The sequence below is a fragment of the Oncorhynchus gorbuscha genome, linkage group LG01 (genome assembly GCF_021184085.1).
Source record: "Oncorhynchus gorbuscha isolate QuinsamMale2020 ecotype Even-year linkage group LG01, OgorEven_v1.0, whole genome shotgun sequence".
Taxonomy (NCBI): Eukaryota; Metazoa; Chordata; class Actinopteri; order Salmoniformes; family Salmonidae; genus Oncorhynchus; species Oncorhynchus gorbuscha.
This window is the reverse complement of record NC_060173.1, coordinates 113,929,450-113,948,126: the sequence shown is the minus strand read 5'-3', so window position 1 is coordinate 113,948,126 and position 18,677 is coordinate 113,929,450. Positions and strand designations below refer to the sequence as shown.

Here is an 18,677-nt window from a genome sequence, read left to right as displayed (position 1 = left end):
CTCTAACCATTCAGTTACTGGCTCAACACTCTAACCATTCAGTTACTGGCTCAACACTCTAACCACTAGGTTACCTGCCTCCTCTACACTCTAACCACTAGGTTACCTGCCACCCCTACACTCTAACCACTCTGGCTCAACCCTCTAACCATTCAGTTACTGGCTCAACACTCTAACCATTCAGTTACTGGCTCAACACTCTAACCATTCAGTTACTGGCTCTACACTCTAACCACTAGGTTACCTGCCACCTCTACACTCTAACCACTAGGTTACCTGCCTCTACACTCTAACCACTAGGTTACCTGCCTCCTCTACCCTCTAACCACTAGTTTACCTGCCTCCTCTACACTCTAACCACTAGGTTACCTGCCTCCTCTACACTCTAACCACTAGGTTACCTGCCTCCTCTACACTCTAACCACTAGGTTACCTGCCGCCCCTACACTCTAACCACTAGGCTACCTGCCTCCTCTACACTCTAACCACTAGGTTACCTGCCGCCTCTACACTCTAACCACTAGGTTACCTGCACCCCCTACACTCTAACCACTAGGCTACCTGCCTCCCCTACACTCTAACCACTAGGTTACCTGCCGCCTCTACACTCTAACCACTAGGTTACCTGCCTCCTCTACACTCTAACCACTAGGTTACCTGCCTCCTCTACACTCTAACTACTAGGTTACCTGCCTCCTCTACACTCTAACCACTAGGTTACCTGCCTCCTCTACACTCTAACCACTAGGTTACCTGCCACCCCTACACTCTAACCACTAGGTTACCTGCCTCCTCTACACTCTAACCACTAGGTTACCTGCCGCCTCTACACTCTAACCACTAGGTTACCTGCACCCCCTACACTCTAACCACTAGGCTACCTGCCTCCCCTACACTCTAACCACTAGGTTACCTGCCGCCTCTACACTCTAACCACTAGGTTACCTGCCTCCTCTACACTCTAACCACTAGGTTACCTGCCTCCTCTACACTCTAACTACTAGGTTACCTGCCGCCTCTACACTCTAACCACTAGGTTACCTGCACCCCCTACACTCTAACCACTAGGCTACCTGCCTCCCCTACACTCTAACCACTAGGTTACCTGCCGCCTCTACACTCTAACCACTAGGTTACCTGCCTCCTCTACACTCTAACCACTAGGTTACCTGCCTCCTCTACACTCTAACTACTAGGTTACCTGCCTCCTCTACACTCTAACCACTAGGTTACCTGCCTCCTCTACACTCTAACCACTAGGTTACCTGCCACCCCTACACTCTAACCACTAGGTTACCTGCCTCCTCTACACTCTAACCACTAGGTTACCTGCCTCCTCTACACTTTAACCACTAGGTTACCTGCCTCCTCTACACTCTAACCACTAGGTTACCTGCCACCCCTACACTCTAACCACTAGGTTACCTGCCTCCCCTACAATCTAACCACTAGGTTACCTGCACCCTCTACACTCTAACCACTAGGTTACCTGCCACCCCTACACTCTAACCACTAGGTTACCTGCTATGTGCTTTGGCCATTGCAATGAACATGAATCTACAACGTTTCAAATGAACACACTTTACATAAAATCAAACCAAAGACAAAAACACAAAAGCTACACACGTTACCAAAGACAGCGTACATCATATACATGTGAAGACAAACCCCTGACGGTGGAGAGGTGGGCAGCTCACCGTGCCTCACCTCCTGGGGCTTATTTCCAGGGCTTCAGGGGCCTTTGGGTCGGATTAGCTGCATGGTGGAGCAGTGCGCGGTGGGCCCGGAGTGCGGCAGCGCTGTGAGCCGGTGTCGCCGTAGTGATCTGCCAGGCACGCTGGCGAGATTAGAGACCAGAGGCGCTGGCACTGAGAGAGGGGGGGATGCATCCCGCACACCCGGGCAGCCGAGCCCTGACACAGCAAGGGACACAGGCCAGTGAGGTAAGAGGGCATCCCACATCTAGATAAGTCTATGTAATAGATTTTTGACCGGATACAGAATAGCTACACTATATATACAAATGTATGTGGACACCCCTTGCAATTTCAGCCAAATCCTGTAGATGACATAACATTTGGCACACAGCCAAGCATTCTCCATAGACAAATATAGGCAGTCAAATGGCTTTACTGAAGAGCTCAGTGACTTTCAACGTGGCACTGTCATAGGAGTCCACCTTTCCAACAAGTCAGTTTGTCAAATTTCTGCCCTGCTCGAGCTGCCCTGGTCAACTGTAAGTGCTGTTAATGTGAAGTGGAAACGTCTAGGAGCAACAACGGCTGCAAAGTGGTAGGCTGAAACGTGTAGCACATACAAATTGTCTGTCCTCGGTTGCAACACTCACTACAGAGTTACAAACTGCCTCTGGAAGCAATGTCAGCACAAGAACTGTTCCTCGTGAGCATCATGAAATGAGTTTCCATGGCCAAGCAGCCACACACAAGCCTAAGATCACCATGTGCAATGCCAAGTATCATTGGACTCTGGAGCAGTGGAAATGCGTTCTCTGGAGTGATGAATCACTCTTCACCATCTGGCAGTCCGATGGATGAATATGGGTTTGGCGGAAGCAAGGAGAATGCTACCTGCCCCAATGCATGTTGCCAACTGTAAAGTTTGGTGGAGGAGGAATAATGTTCTGGGGCTGTTTTTCATGGTTCGGGCAAGGCCCCTTAGTTCTAGTGAAGTGTTATCTTAACGCTACAGCATAACAATGACATTCTAGACAATTCTGTGCTTCCAACTGTATGGCAACTGTTTGGGAAAGGCCTTTTCTTGTTTCAGTATGAGAATGCCCTAGTGCACAAAGCAAAGATAATACTGAAATGGTTTGTACTGGCCTGCACAGAGCCCTGACCTCAACCCCACTGAACACCTTTTGGATGAATTGGAACGCAGACTGCGAGCCAGGCCTAATTGCCCAACATCAGTGTCCGACCTCACTAATGCTCATGTGGCTGAATGGAAGCAAGTCTCCCGCAGCAATGTTCCAACATCTAGTGGAAAGCCTTCCCAGAAGAGTGGAGGCTGTTATAGCAGCAATGTTCCAACATCTAGTGGAAAGCCTTCCCAGAAGAGTGGAGGCTGTTATAGCAGCAATGTTCCAACATCTAGTGGAAAGCCTTCCCAGAAGAGTGGAGGCTGTTATAGCAGCAATGTTCCAACATCTAGTGGAAAGCCTTCCCAGAAGAGTGGAGGCTGTTATAGCAGCAATGTTCCAACATCTAGTGGAAAGCCTTCCCAGAAGAGTGGAGGCTGTTACAGCAGCAATGTTCCAACATCTAGTGGAAAGCCTTCCCAGAAGAGTGGAGGCTGTTATAGCAGCAATGTTCCAACATCTAGTGGAAAGCCTTCCCAGAAGAGTGGAGGCTGTTACAGCAACAATGTTCCAACATCTAGTGGAAAGCCTTCCCAGAAGAGTGGAGGCTGTTATAGCAGCAATGTTCCAACATCTAGTGGAAAGCCTTCCCAGAAGAGTGGAGGCTGTTATAGCAGCAAAGGGGGGACCAACTCCATATTAATGCCCATGATTTTTTGGAATGAAGTTGTTCAACAATTTTTTTTGAGGATTTGATGCCAACTCTTTTCAACCTTCTGAAGGGGTAGAGGCACTGTCATCACGCCATCTTCACGACTCTTATTTGGTGGACCAATACATTTCCATCAGATCAGTTCCTTATTCCCTTTATAGTGCACTACTTTAGACCAGAGCCCTATGGCACCCTATTCCCTATATAGTGCACTACTTTAGACCAGAGCCCTATGGCACCCTATTCCCTATATAGTGCTCTACTTTAGACCAGAGCCCTATGGCACCCTATTCCCTATATAGTGCTCTACTTTAGACCAGAGCCCTATGGCACCCTATTCCCTATATAGTGCTCTACTTTAGACCAGAGCCCTATGGCACCCTATTCCCTATATAGTGCACTACTTTAGACCAGAGCCCTATGGCACCCTATTCCCTACATAGTGCACTACTTTAGACCAGAGCCCTATGGAACCCTATTCCCTATATAGTGCACTACTTTAGACCAGAGCCCTATGGAACCCTATTCCCTACATAGTGCACTACTTTAGACCAGAGCCCTATGGCACCCTATTCCCTACATAGTGCACTACTTTAGACCAGAGCCCTATGGAACCCTATTCCCTATATAGTGCACTACTTTAGACCAGAGCCCTATGGCACCCTATTCCCTACATAGTGCTCTACTTTAGACCAGAGCCCTATGGCACCCTATTCCCTATATAGTGCACTACTTTAGACCAGAGCCCTATGGCACCCTATTCCCTACATAGTGCACTACTTTAGACCAGAGCCCTATGGAACCCTATTCCCTACATAGTGCACTACTTTAGACCAGAGCCCTATGGCACCCTATTCCCTACATAGTGCACTACTTTAGACCAGAGCCCTATGGAACCCTATTCCCTATATAGTGCACTACTTTAAACAAGGCCCATAGAGCTCTGGTCAAAAGTAGTGCACTATATAGGAAATAGGGAACCGTTTGGTATGCATGCTATGTACTGTAGCTCGGGGCAAGAGGATGTAGCTGGTTACAGGGGAAGGTTGCTGTAGTACTCAGCTGTGTGAAACCCACCCTGTCAGCTAACAGGACAGCTCCTCCCTATAGGCTGCCTCATCGTCCCGGTGATCAGGCCCTACCACCAGGTCTCTGTCCTCCTCCCTATAGGCTGCCTCATCGTCCCGGTGATCAGGCCCTACCACCAGGTCTCTGTCCTCCTCCCTATAGGCTGCCTCATCGTCCCGGTGATCAGGCCCTACCACCAGGTCTCTGTCCTCCTACATATAGGCTGCCTCATCGAGGATGATCTGGCCCTACCACCAGGTCTCTGTCCTCCTACTCAGGCTGCCTCCACCCTGATCAGGCCCTACCACCAGGTCTCTGTCCTCCTACATATAGGCTGCCTCATCGTCCCGGTGATCAGGCCCTACCACCAGGTCTCTGTCCTCCTACATATAGGCTGCCTCATCGTCCCGGTGATCAGGCCCTACCACCAGGTCTCTGTCCTCCTACATATAGGCTGCCTCATCGTCCCGGTGATCAGGCCCTACCACCAGGTCTTTGTCCTCCTACATATAGGCTGCCTCATCGTCCCGGTGATCAGGCCCTACCACCAGGTCTCTGTCCTCCTACCTATAGGCTGCCTCATCGTCCCGGTGATCAGGCCCTACCACCAGGTCTCTGTTCTCCTACATATAGGCTGCCTCATCGTCCCGGTGATCAGGCCCTACCACCAGGTCTCTGTCCTCCCTATAGGCTGCCTCATCGTCCCGGTGATCAGGCCCTACCACCAGGTCTCTGTCCTCCCTATAGGCTGCCTCATCGTCCCGGTGATCAGGCCCTACCACCAGGTCTCTGTCCTCCTCCCTATAGGCTGCCTCATCGTCCCGGTGATCAGGCCCTACCACCAGGTCTCTGTCCTCCTACCTATAGGCTGCCTCATCGTCCCGGTGATCAGGCCCTACCACCACCGTGTCTTCAGCAAACTTGATGTTGGAATCGTGTGTAACCACACAGTCGTGGGGCCTTGTGTTGAGGGTCAGCGTGGTGGAGGTGACATTGCCTACCCTTACCACCTGGGGTCAGCCTGTTAGGAAGTCCAGGATCCAGTTGCAGAGGGAGGTGTTCAGTCTCAGGGTCCTTAGCTTGGAGGAGACTATGGTGTTGAACGCTGAGCTGTAGTCGATGAACAGCATTCTCACATAGGTGTTCCTATTATCTAGGTGGGTGGGGGCAGTGTTGCTTGCAATTGAGATTGCGTCATCTATGAATCTGTTGGGGCGGTATTCAAATTAGAGTGGGTCTCAATGGTGTCTGGGATGCTGGAGTAATGTGTGCCATAACCAGCCTCTCAAAGCACTTCATGATTACAGATGTGAATGACACAGGGTGGTAGTCATTGTGGCATGAAGCCTCAGAGTTCTTAGGAACAGGAATGATGGTGGTCATCTTGAGATGTGTGGATTACAGACTGGGACAAGGAGAGGTTGGAAATGACTGTGTATATATCTGCCAGCTGTTCTGAGCATGCTCTGAAAACACACCCTGAAATACCGTCCGGTCATGAGGCTTTTACGAGTGTTGACCTTACTCAGGTCGGCCTCGGAGAGCGAGATCACCCAGTCCTCTATGTCAGCAGGGGCCCTCATGCACGGCTCTGTGTTGGTTTGTTGTTGAAACATGCATAAAATGCATTGAGTTGGTCTGGTAGAGAGGCATCGTTGGGCAGGTCACGGCTGGGTCTTCCTTTCTAATCCGTAATGGACTGTAACCCCCTGCCACATGTGGCGGGTGTCAGAGCCTGTGTAATAGGCTCCTATATTGTCCCTTTGCTTGATTGATGGGTCTTCTTGTACTTTTTCCTGTCCTCAGCCATATATCAAGGAAGAAAGGAAGGAAGGAAGGAAAGCACATTTTTGTTTTAAGTATCTCTTCGGGGCTAGACAATCTGCAACACTGCAGGTAGAGCAGGACGGGCTTGGAGGAGTTGAAATGTTTGGTGACTGATTGTTTTATTTATCTTAATCAAGTCCTGTGGTCTACGTGAGTTGGGCTGGCGGGCTGAACTCAGTGGCTGGCGGGCTGAACTCAGTGGCTGATTGGCTGAACTCAGTGGCTGGTGGGCTGAACTCAGTGGCTGGTGGGCTGAACTCAGTGGCTGGTGGGCTGAACTCAGTGGCTGGTGGGCTGAACTCAGTGGCTGGTGGGCTGAACTCAGTGGCTGGTGGGCTGAACTCAGTGGCTGGTGGGCTGAACTCAGTGGCTGGTGGGCTGAACTCAGTGGCTGGTGGGCTGAACTCAGTGGCTGGTGGGCTGAACTCAGTGGCTGGTGGGCTGAACTCAGTGGCTGATTGAACTGATTGACGATTGAAGTGTTCATCATCAGAAGCATTTTTCCCTACTTGAATCAGTCTTGATTAAAACACCCAAAGGTGATGAATGTGATTATGATGGCTTGCGGGCACACATGCACACACACACACACAGAAACGCACCCACACAGAGAGAGAAACTCAGCCCCGTCGCAGACAACGACGTCTTGCTCCCAGACAAATTAAACAACTTTGAGGACAAAACAGTGCCACCGACATGGCCCGGTACCAAAGCCTGTGGGCTCTGGCATCCCGCGTCCTCAGAAAACGCACAGACAAGCTTGTTGGTGTGTGACATATTCAATCAATCCCTATCCCAGTCTGCTGTCCCCACATGCTTCAAGATGGCCACCATTCTCCCTGTTCCCAAGAAAGCTAAGTTAACTAAACTAAATGACTATCACCCCGTAGGACTCACTTCTGTCATCATGAAGTGCTTTGAGAGGCATGTTAAGGATCATATCACCTCCACCCTACCTGACACCCTAGACCCACTCCAATTTTCTTACTGACCCAATAGATCCACAGACGACGCAATCACCATCACACTGCACACTGCCCTAACCCATCTGGACAAGAGGAATACCTATGTAAGAACGCTGTTTATTGAATACAGCTAAGCATTCAACACCATAGAGCCCTCCAAGTTCATCACTAAGCTTGAGACCCTGAGTCTCAACCCCGCCCTGTACAACTGGGTCCTGGACTTTCTGACTGGCCGTCCCCAGGTGGTGAGTGTAAGTAACAACATCTCCACTCTGCTGATTCTCAACACTGGGGCCCCACAAGGGTGCGTTCTCAGCCCTCTCCTGTACTCCCTTTTCACCCATGACTGCATGGCCATGCACACCTCCAACTCAATCATCAAGTTTGCAGACGACACTACAGTGGTAGGCTTGATTACCAACAACGACGAGGCGGCCTACAGGGAGGAGGTGAGGGCACTCGGAGTGTGGTGTCAGAAAAATACCTCACACTCAACGTCAACAAAACAAAGGAGATGCTCGTGGACTTCAGGAAACAGCAGAGGGAGCACCTCCCTATCCACAGTATTTGAGAAGGGGAAAAGTTAAGTAACCCGGCGTACACATCACCGACAAACTGAAATGGTCCACCCAAACAGGCAGTGTGGTGAAGAAGACGCCTCTTCAACCTCAGGAGGCTTGTTCCCGAAAACTGGGCTTATCACCGAAAACACTCACAAATGCACCATCGAGAGCATCCTGTTGGGCTGTATACGACAACTGCTCCGCCCATCACCAGGGGCAAACTACCTGCCCTCCAGGACACCTACACCACCCGATGTCACAGGAAGGCCATAAAGATCATCAAGGTCAACAACCACCCGAGCCAATGTCTGTTCAAACCGCTATCATCCAGAAGGCGAGGTCAGTACAGGTGCATCAGAGCTGGGAAAGAGATTGAAAAACAGCTTCTATCTCAAGTCCATCAGACTGTTAAACAGCCACCACTAGCACAGAGAGGCGGCTGCCTACCTACAGACTTGATATAATTGCACACTTTAATAAATGGAACACTTGTCACTTTAATAATGCCACTTTAAGAATGTTTACATGTCTCATATTACATGTATATACTGTACACTGTATCCTTCACTATCTATTCTTTACTATCTATTGTATCTTAGCCGCTCTGTCACTGCTCATCCATATATTTTATACTTATATAGTCTCATCCCATCTCATTTACTAGATTGTGTGTATTAGGTTTTGTTGTGGAATTTGTTAGAAATGAGGTTTTGTTGTGGAATTTGTTAGAAATGAGGTTTTGTTGTGGAATTGTTAGATATTACCTGTTCGATAGTGCTGCACTGTCGGATCTTGAAGCACAAGCATTTCACTACACTCGCAATAACATCTGCTAACCATGTGTATGTGATTTGATTTGACACACAGATACAAACACACAATTAAAAAAATAAAAATAACACACACACAGAAATAAACAAACACACACAGAACCACACACAGACACACAGACAAATAGAGACACAGAGAAACACACACACACAACAAAACCTGAGACACTATGGATACCCTGAACCGTGGAACAATGGATTACACAACTCTCTTTTCTGATTGGCCAGCGATGACATCACCTCTGCAGAGCTCACGGAGACCTCGCCATGATGTCCATATGAAGAAAGGCAATGTGGGATTTCCTCTGTTCAGGCGCATCAGCCGCTTAAGGAGAGTCACACCTGGTAAAGTCCTCACAGGGAAGACCGAGAGCCATACAGAGACCAGCCAACACTGAGAGCCAACATGTTGCAGTGTCATTTCAGCTAAAACAAGCCTTTGTCTTTAAGTCATAATGAGTGCGTGTTAAAACCATCCCTTACCTTAATACAGTACAGGCTGTATTGTGTGTTGTTCATACAGCCTCACTGTTATATCACCTTAAAGGGACCCTGTTCACATAAAATCATTCATTTTGTATTTATTTTTATTAATTCATACATAATCTGATGTTTTAATCAATATTAAAAAGTTTGGTGAACATAGAAATAATCAGTTAAAATCAAAAGCATCCCATATTACCGACTACTACTTTAAACTCGATTCTGTTTAGCCGTCAATTACAATATCACCACCAGAGGGACCCACTGCACCAAAAGTGTCAGAATCAGGGGTTCTTTTCTCATTTGGTGGTTTCCTCGATCCCTTACATCCTCTCTCCTCAACTCCCTTTTCGCTAAACGGATTGGAGAAGAAGGTCAAAGAGGAGTAACCTTGGCCCTTCTCCTCCAATACCGTTGAGAAGGAGGTGAGGAGAGAGGAATCAAGGATAGATGAATTGAGAAACTCCACTGTCGTATAGCTGCCGTGTCCTGTTAGAACTATGTCCAATAGGTCTGGTTTCATAACATCTCTGTTTTAAATCTATTTTATGTCCAATCTGGTTTCATAACATCTCTGTTTTAAATCTAATTTATGTCCAATAGGTCTGGTTTCATAACATCTCTGTTTTAAATCTATTTTATGTCCAATAGGTCTGGTTTCATAACATCTCTGTTTTAAATCTATTTTATGTCCAATAGGTCTGGTTTCATAACATCTCTGTTTTAAATCTAATTTATGTCCAATAGGTCTGGTTTCATAACATCTCTGTTTTAAATCTAATTTTATGTCCAATAGGTCTGGTTTCATAACATCTCTGTTTTAAATCTATTTTATGTCCAATAGGTCTGGTTTCATAACATCTCTGTTTTAAATCTATTTTATGTCCAATAGGTCTGGTTTCATAACATCTCTGTTTTAAATCTAATTTATGTCCAATAGGTCTGGTTTCATAACATCTCTGTTTTAAATCTAATTTATGTCCAATAGGTCTGGTTTCATAACATCTCTGTTTTAAATATGAGTAGTCTGCAATGTGTTTTTAAGCCATCTCAGTTAACGCTACACATTTATACCACAACTTGATTAAATAACAAATAGCACAAACATCTAGTTAGAAACTATGTAAAAACACAAAGTGAGAAATATTTCATGAAGAAGTTGAATGAAGCGTCTATCTACAGCCACTGTACTGTCCTCTGCACTGACTTAAACCAGCCCCCAGGTGGCAGAGCAGAAAAGAGCTGTGTTGTCACTCAGTGTCCCTGTCCCTTCCTGCTGGAGGGTCTCTCTAGCGCCACTAACTGGTCAGATATAGAACTCCTGGTCGTCGTCCTCCACCCCCACCTCCTTGCCAGACCTGCTCTGTGATACCACCCCAATAATGCTGTTAGAGCTGTCCAATTGGCTGCGCGTGATGGGATCCCTCAAGGAAGGCTGGAAAGCGCTGTTGGGGCGTGGCCGCTGCAGGGTGGAAGGTATGGTATTGGAGGAGGCCAGGCTGCTGGTTCTCATGGGAACAGGAGGGCGGCCTAGCGTCGACGCCTTGGGCTTGACGTTGGCGTGGGATGGGGAGGAGGTTGGGTCCCGCGGAGGTGCAGAGAGAGGGCGTGGTGGCGTGGGTCTGCGACTCCTAGAGTATGCAGACACTACCGACAAGTCAACAATGCTGCCCGCATCCACTTTAATCCCTGTGTCCACATCCGTCTCCTCCGCACCAATCAGAGCATCCACGTTGAGACGGAAGGGCGGGACCAGGGAGGAGCTAAGGGAGTGGGAGTGGCTTCTGTGGTGGGTAGGGCTGGGTGAGGTACCGGGGGAGGACCCGGCAGAGCGGGAGCGAGAGCCGGTGAACCCTGCCAGGCTGGGCAGGGAGAACAGGGAGCGGGTTCGACCGGTCCTCCAGGATTTAGAGCGAGCCCCCATCTCCATTTCCTCCTCTTCACAGGCCAAGGAAAGGGAGGTTTGTGAGGCCTGGCTGGACCTGCATTGGGTCTGGTTCTGGGTCTGTGGCAGGGGCAGGGTTTGGGTCCGGGAGCGGGACGAGTTACGGTGGTAGCGCCGGTTCCTGTAGGAGGCAGGTCCCCGGCCATATGTGCCCGCTGAGGGCAGAGTCATGGCTGGGTCAGTGGGCAGCGGCGAGGGGGAATGGGAGGAGTCTCCTGGCTGGTCGATAGTATGTCTACGTTTGTAGCGTGCACACAGGACCTGAGAGAGAGAGAGCGAGAGAGACGATGAGAGACGATGAGAGAGAGAGAGAGAGAGATGAGAGAGAGAGAGACGATGAGAAAGAGATGAGAGAGAGATGAGAGAGATATGAGAAAGAGATGAGAGAGAGAGAGAGAGAGAGAGATGAGAGAGAGAGAGAGGTCATAACAGTGAAGACAGTAGTGTTACACACTCCACACTATAACACAAGTTTGTCAGATGTTTAAATATACATTAAATATACATTTATAAATATAATAAATATAAATATCTTATTTTAATATTCAAATATCTATTACAATAATATCCTGATACTGCTGTTAGAACTTTTCCTTGTTTATAAATAAATAAATAAATAAAAACAACAGCTGACGAAAACAATTTGTAACATTTATTTGGAAAAAAAAGAAAAGGTTGTGTTGAGACCTCAGAACGTTGATGTAAGTTTGGAAGAAGTTTGGAACCACCCAGACATGCGTGTCAGAGCAAATCCAAGCCATGCCAAGCCATGAGGTCGAAGGAAGTTTGGAACTACCAAGACTCTTCCTAAAGCTGGCCTCCCAGCCAAACTGAACAATCGGGGGAGAAGGGCCTTGGTCAGGCAGGTAACCAAGAACCCAATGGTCACTCTGTCAGAGCTCCAGAGTTCCTCTGTGGAGATGGGAGAACCTCCAGAAGGACAACCATCTCTGTAGCACTCCACCAATCAGGCCTTTATGGTAGAGTGGCCAGACGGAAGCCAATCCTCAGTAAAAGGCACATGACAGCCCGCTTGGTGTTTGCCAAAAGGCACCTAAAGACTCTCAGACCATAAGACATAATATTCTCTGGTTTGATGAAACAAAGATTGAACTCTTTGGCCTGAATGCCAAGCGTCACATCTGGAAGAAACCTGGCACCACCCCTACGGTGAAGCAGGGTGGAGGCAGCATTATGCTGTGTGGATTTTTTTCAGAGGCAGGGACTGGGAGACTAGTCAGGTTTGAGGGAAAGATGAATGGAGCAGAGTACAGAGAGATCCTTGATGAAAACCTCCTCCAGAACGCTCCGGGCTTCAGACTGTGGCGAAGGCTCACCTTCCAACAGGACAACGACCCTAAGCACACAGTCAAGACAATGTAGGAGTGGCTTCGGGACAAGTCTCTGAATGTCCTTGAGTGGCCCAGCCAGAGACTGGACTTAACCCCATCAAACATCTCTGGAGAGACCTGAAAATAACTGTGCAGTGACACTCCACATCCAACCTGACAGAGCTTGAGAGAAACTGCAGAGAAGAATGGGAGAAACTCCCCAAATACAGGTGTGCCAAGCTTGTAGCGTCGAGACTCGAGGACTCGAGTCTGTAATCGCTGCCATGGGTGGAGAGGTTCTGAATACTTACTGAAATTTGATATTTCTGTTTTTGTATTTTTTTTATACATTTGCAAAAATTTCTAAAAACTTGCTTTTTGCTATGTCATTATCTGGTATTTTGTGTAGATTGATGAGAGAAAAAAACAAAACAATTTTAATACATTTTAGAAAATGTCTTTAGCGTAACAAATTGTGGAAAAAAAGTCAAGGGGCGTTTTGAAAACTTTCTGAATATATATTATTCCGTTTCCCCCAAACTCTTCACGTGACCCCCCACTTTGAGAACTACTGCCATAGATAAACAACGGGTTACTGTTCACACACAACATTAACCACGCTGTCTGACCTGACCACCAGCGGACACTTCCTACTGCAGAGCTGGGCTGTATATTGGTACGAAACTGAAGAAACAAGACTGACGAGCTACGACAAAAGGTACCACCTGTCCTGAACATGACCAATGAGAAACGCTTGTTTTTCATAGCTATATATCTTTTATGCCCTAATGAACACAACCCTAGTCTGAACACTATAACACTGTATACGTTACCAAGTTACAACAACACCATTGATTACGAAGTGGATAAATAATTCAACAAGACATAGTGGATATGTAACACCTGGGGATTATTGGACGGCCGGGTCAAACAGTTGTCTTAAAATCTTACCGGCTGAGACTTTAATAAGTATTATCATTAACGATGAGTATGTGATCTGTGAACAGGTGACTGTCATGTTCAATTAACTCCTTCCTGGCCGTTCCTTTCTGAGTGGATAGGAGCAAACATGCACACACACACACACAGGGGATGAGAGCCCATGGGACAATGTTAATCTGCCTGTGAGTTTCAGCAGCACTTATCTAATACCCCGCTGACAGAAATCCCTTCCAAAACGGATACCCCAGAACAAAGAGGGCACTGTGTGTGTGTGTGTGTGTGTGTGTGTGTGTGTGTGTGTGTGTGTGTGTGTGTGTGTGTGTGTGTGTGTGTGTGTGTGTGTGTGTGTGTGTGTGTGTGTGTGTGTGTGTGTGTGTGTGTGTGTGTGTGTGTTAGCGAGATAGAGAGCGACTGTGTGTGTGTGTAAAGGTAAGACAAAGTGAGGACGTTTTTTTCCGAAGGCACGTTTCACAGGTGCACATTCACACACACTGATACACACATCACAAACTTGAGGTGAGTTTAGGCTTGTACAGAGAGGGTATATTACTGTACAGAGAGGGTGTATTACTGGACAGAGAGGGTATATTACTGGACAGAGAGGGTATATTACTGTACAGAGAGGGTATATTACTGTACAGAGAGGGTATATTACTGTACAGAGAGGGTGTATTACTGGACAGAGAGGGTATATTACTGGACAGAGAGGGTATATTACTGGACAGAGAGGGTGTATTACTGTACAGAGAGGGTATATTACTGTACAGAGAGGGTATATTACTGGACAGAGAGGTATATTACTGGACAGGGAGGGTATATTACTGTACAGAGAGGGTGTATTACTGTACAGAGAGGGTATATTACTGTACAGAGAGGGTGTATTACTGTACAGAGAGGGTATATTACTGGACAGAGAGGGTGTATTACTGGACAGAGAGGGTATATTACTGGACAGAGAGGGTGTATTACTGTACAGAGAGGGTATATTACTGTACAGAGAGGGTGTATTACTGTACAGAGAGGGTGTATTACTGTACAGAGAGGGTATATTACTGTACAGAGAGGGTATATTACTGGACAGGTAGGGTATATTACTGGACAGAGAGGGTATATTACTGGACAGAGAGAGTATATTACTGGACAGGTAGGGTATATTACTGGACAGAGAGGGTATATTACTGGACAGAGAGGGTATATTACTGGACAGAGAGGGTATATTACTGTACAGAGAGGGTATATTACTGTACAGAGAGGGTATATTACTGGACAGAGAGGGTATATTACTGGACAGAGAGGGTGTATTACTGGACAGGGAGGGTATATTACTGGACAGAGAGGGTATATTACTGGACAGAGAGGGTGTATTACTGGACAGAGAGGGTGTATTACTGTACAGAGAGGGTATATTACTGTACAGAGAGGGTGTATTACTGTACAGAGAGGGTGTATTACTGTACAGAGAGGGTATATTACTGTACAGAGAGGGTATATTACTGGACAGGTAGGGTATATTACTGGACAGAGAGGGTATATTACTGGACAGAGAGGGTATATTACTGGACAGAGAGGGTATATTACTGTACAGAGAGGGTATATTACTGTACAGAGAGGGTATATTACTGGACAGAGAGGGTATATTACTGTACAGAGAGGGTATATTACTGTACAGAGAGGGTATATTACTGTACAGAGAGGGTATATTACTGTACAGAGAGGGTGTATTACTGGACAGGGAGGGTATATTACTGGACAGAGAGGGTATATTACTGTACAGAGAGGGTATATTACTGTACAGAGAGGGTATATTACTGGACAGAGAGGGTATATTACTGGACAGAGAGGGTATATTACTGGACAGAGAGGGTATATTACTGTACAGAGAGGGTATATTACTGTACAGAGAGGGTATATTACTGTACAGAGAGGGTATATTACTGTACAGAGAGGGTGTATTACTGGACAGAGAGGGTGTATTACTGTACAGAGAGGGTATATTACTGTACAGAGAGGGTGTATTACTGGACAGGGAGGGTATATTACTGGACAGAGAGGGTATATTACTGCAAAGTAATAGTGGACATTTTCAAGTACCAGTTAACTAGCAGAATCTTTTCAGGTCTTTTATCAGATGACATCTACTGGCCTTTTTGAAGACTTTCCAATGATCACAGATGACCTCTGGCCTTTTCACATTGAAAATATATAAAATAAGCAACTACAGTTTTTTTTTTTTACAAATAAAAGTGTAAATCATGATGGTATAAAATAACAACGTAGTGAATAACATTGGTGTTTAATATGAGGGATTCAAATCAACGACGCAGAGAGAAGTAAATAGAAACCTAACGACACGAGGAATAAACGAGAACTGAGATACAGAAACTATTCAGACCCCTTCACTTTTTACACATTTTGTTAGGTTACAGACTTATTCTAAAATTGATTAAATCGTTTTTTTTCCTTTCATAATTTTTTTTCTTTTACCTTTATTTAATTAGGCAAGTCAGTTAAGAACACATTCTTATTTTCAATGACGGCCTGGGAACAGTGGGTTAACTGCCTGTTCAGGAGCAGAACGACAGATTTGTACCTTGTCAGCTCGGGGTTTTGAACTTGCAACCTTGCAAGCTTCTGGTAACTAGTCCAACGCTCTAACCACTAGGCCACCCTGCCGCCTAGGCCACCCTGCCGCCTAGGCCACCCTGCCGCCTAGGCCACCCTGCCGCCTAGGCCACCCTGCCGCCTAGGCCACCCTGCCGCCTAGGCCACCCTGCCGTAGGCCACCCTGCCGCCTAGGCCACCCTGCCGCCTAGGCCACCCTGCCGCCTAGGCCACCCTGCCGTAGGCCACCCTGCCGTAGGCCACCCTGCCGCCTAGGCCACCCTGCCGCCTAGGCCACCCTGCCGCCTAGGCAATCTACACACAATACCCCATAATGACAAAACAAAAACAGTTTTTAATCATTTTTTTTCAAATGTATTAAAAAAAAAGAAACGGAAATATCACATTTACATAAGTATTCAGACAGTACTTGGTTGAAGAACCTTTTGGCAGCGATTACAGCCTTGAGTCTTCTTGGGTATGACACTACAAGCTTGGCACACCTATATTTGGGGAGTTTCTCCCATTCGTCTCTGCAGATCCTCTCAAGCTCTGTCAGGTTGGATGGGGAGCATCGCTGCCCAGCTATTTTCAGGTCTCTCCTGAGATGTTTGATCGGGTTCAAGTCCGGGCTCTGACTGGGCCACTCAAGGACATTCAGAGACTTGTCCTGAAGTCACTCCTGCATTGTCTTGGCAGTGTGCTTAGGGTCGTTGTCCTGAAGGAAGGTGAACCTTCACCACAGTCTGAGGTCCTGAGCACTGGTGCAGGTTTTCGTCAAGAATCTCTTTGTACTTTGCTCCGTTCATCTTTCCCTGAATCCTGACTAGTCTCCCAATCCCTGCTGCTGAAAACATCCCCACAGCATGATGCTGCCTCCACCATGCTTCACCGTAGGGATGGTGCCAGGTTTTCTCCAGACATGACGCTTGGCATTCAGGCCAAAGAGTTTAATCTTGGTTTCATCAGACCAGAGAACCTTGTTTCTCACTGTCTGAGAGTCCTTTATTTAGGTGCCTTTTGGCAAACTTCAAGCGGGCTGTTATGTGCCGTTTACTGAGGAGTGGCTTCAGTCTGGTTGGTGGAGTGCTGCAGAGATGGTTGTCCTTCTAGAAGGTTCTCCCATCTCCACAGAGGAACTCTGGAGCTCTGACAGAGTGACCATCGGGTTCTTAGTCACCTCCCTGACCAAGGCCCTTCTCCCCCGATTGATCAGTTTGGCCGGGCAGCCAGCTCTAGGAAGAGTCTTGGTGGTTCCAAACCTATTCCATTTAAGAATGACGGAGGCCACTGTGTTCTTGGGGACCTTCAATGCTGCAGACATATTTTGGTACCCTTCCCTAGATCTGTACCTCGACACAATTCTGTCTCGGAGCTCTACGGACAATTCCTTCAACCTCATGACCTGTTTTTTTGCTCTGACATGCACTGTCAACTGTGGGACCTTTATAAAGACAGGTGTGTGCCTTTCCAAATCATGTCCAATCAATTGAATCTACCACAGGTGGACTCCAATCCAGATGAGACCAGAAAGGACTTGTTTAAATTATTCTCCTGTTTTGCCTCGTAAAAAACAGAGTAGCCTACGTTCTCACGTTCATATTATCCATATATAGATATATATATATCATATTATCCATATATATATATATAATATTATCCATATATATATATATATATATATCATATTATCCATATATATATAATATTATCCATATATAGATATATATATATCAATATATATATCATATTATCCATATATATAATATTATCCATATATAGATATATATATATATATATCATATTATCCATATATATATCATATTATCCATATATATATCATATTATCCATATATAGATATATATATATATAATATTATCCATATATAGATATATATATATATATCATATTATCCATATATATATCATATTATCCATATATATATCATATTATCCATATTTATATCATATTATCCATATATATATATCATATTATCCATATATATATCATATTATCCATATATATATCATATTATCCATATATATATATTATATTATCCATATATATATATATAATATTATCCATATATATATCATATTATCTGCTGTGGACGAGCCCATCGTTGCCAGTACAATAGGCTAACTGGTGATTTCATCGATCGTGTTCATGTATCAGATAGGCCCAGTTTAGGTGGATGAATCACATACCTCAGTGGAGGGTGAGCCTACTGGCTATACGTCTAAAGATAGTTGTAACGTTGTACTGCCTTCAATGCATGATGGGACAAAGATGTACAGATGTAGGATCTTAATTTGATCACTCTTTTGTTGCTGAAAATGGAAACTTGTAGTGTACACGAGGTTTAAAAAGGCTTCTAAAGTTGGTCATTTCCACTTTAAAATGTCAGACTTGATTTGTCCTAACGAAAAATGTATCAACCCCTACAAAACATGTTCATTAATTATAATCCGCATAACAATTCACATTTCCTTTTGCTGCAGCAAACTGGCTCAAATTAAGATCCTACATCTGTAACATAATGAATTTGGATATTTGTGAGGAAGAAAAGGGATACAGACAGATCATGC

The 18,677-nt window shown here is 46.0% G+C and overlaps 1 protein-coding gene across 2 annotated transcripts in view; it reads right to left on the bottom strand.

Annotated features, from left to right (window-relative positions):
* Positions 1 to 10,101: 10,101 nt before the first annotated feature.
* LOC124031487 (protein FAM124A) overlaps positions 10,102 to 18,677 on the bottom strand; it is a 58,406-nt gene continuing 49,830 nt past the window's right edge. For both annotated transcript variants that reach the window (XM_046342898.1, XM_046342803.1), the window contains one exon: positions 10,102 to 11,475. In XM_046342898.1, the coding sequence (XP_046198854.1) occupies positions 10,576 to 11,475 (900 nt within the window). In that variant the 3' untranslated portion in view covers positions 10,102 to 10,575. The remainder of the gene's footprint in view (positions 11,476 to 18,677) is intronic.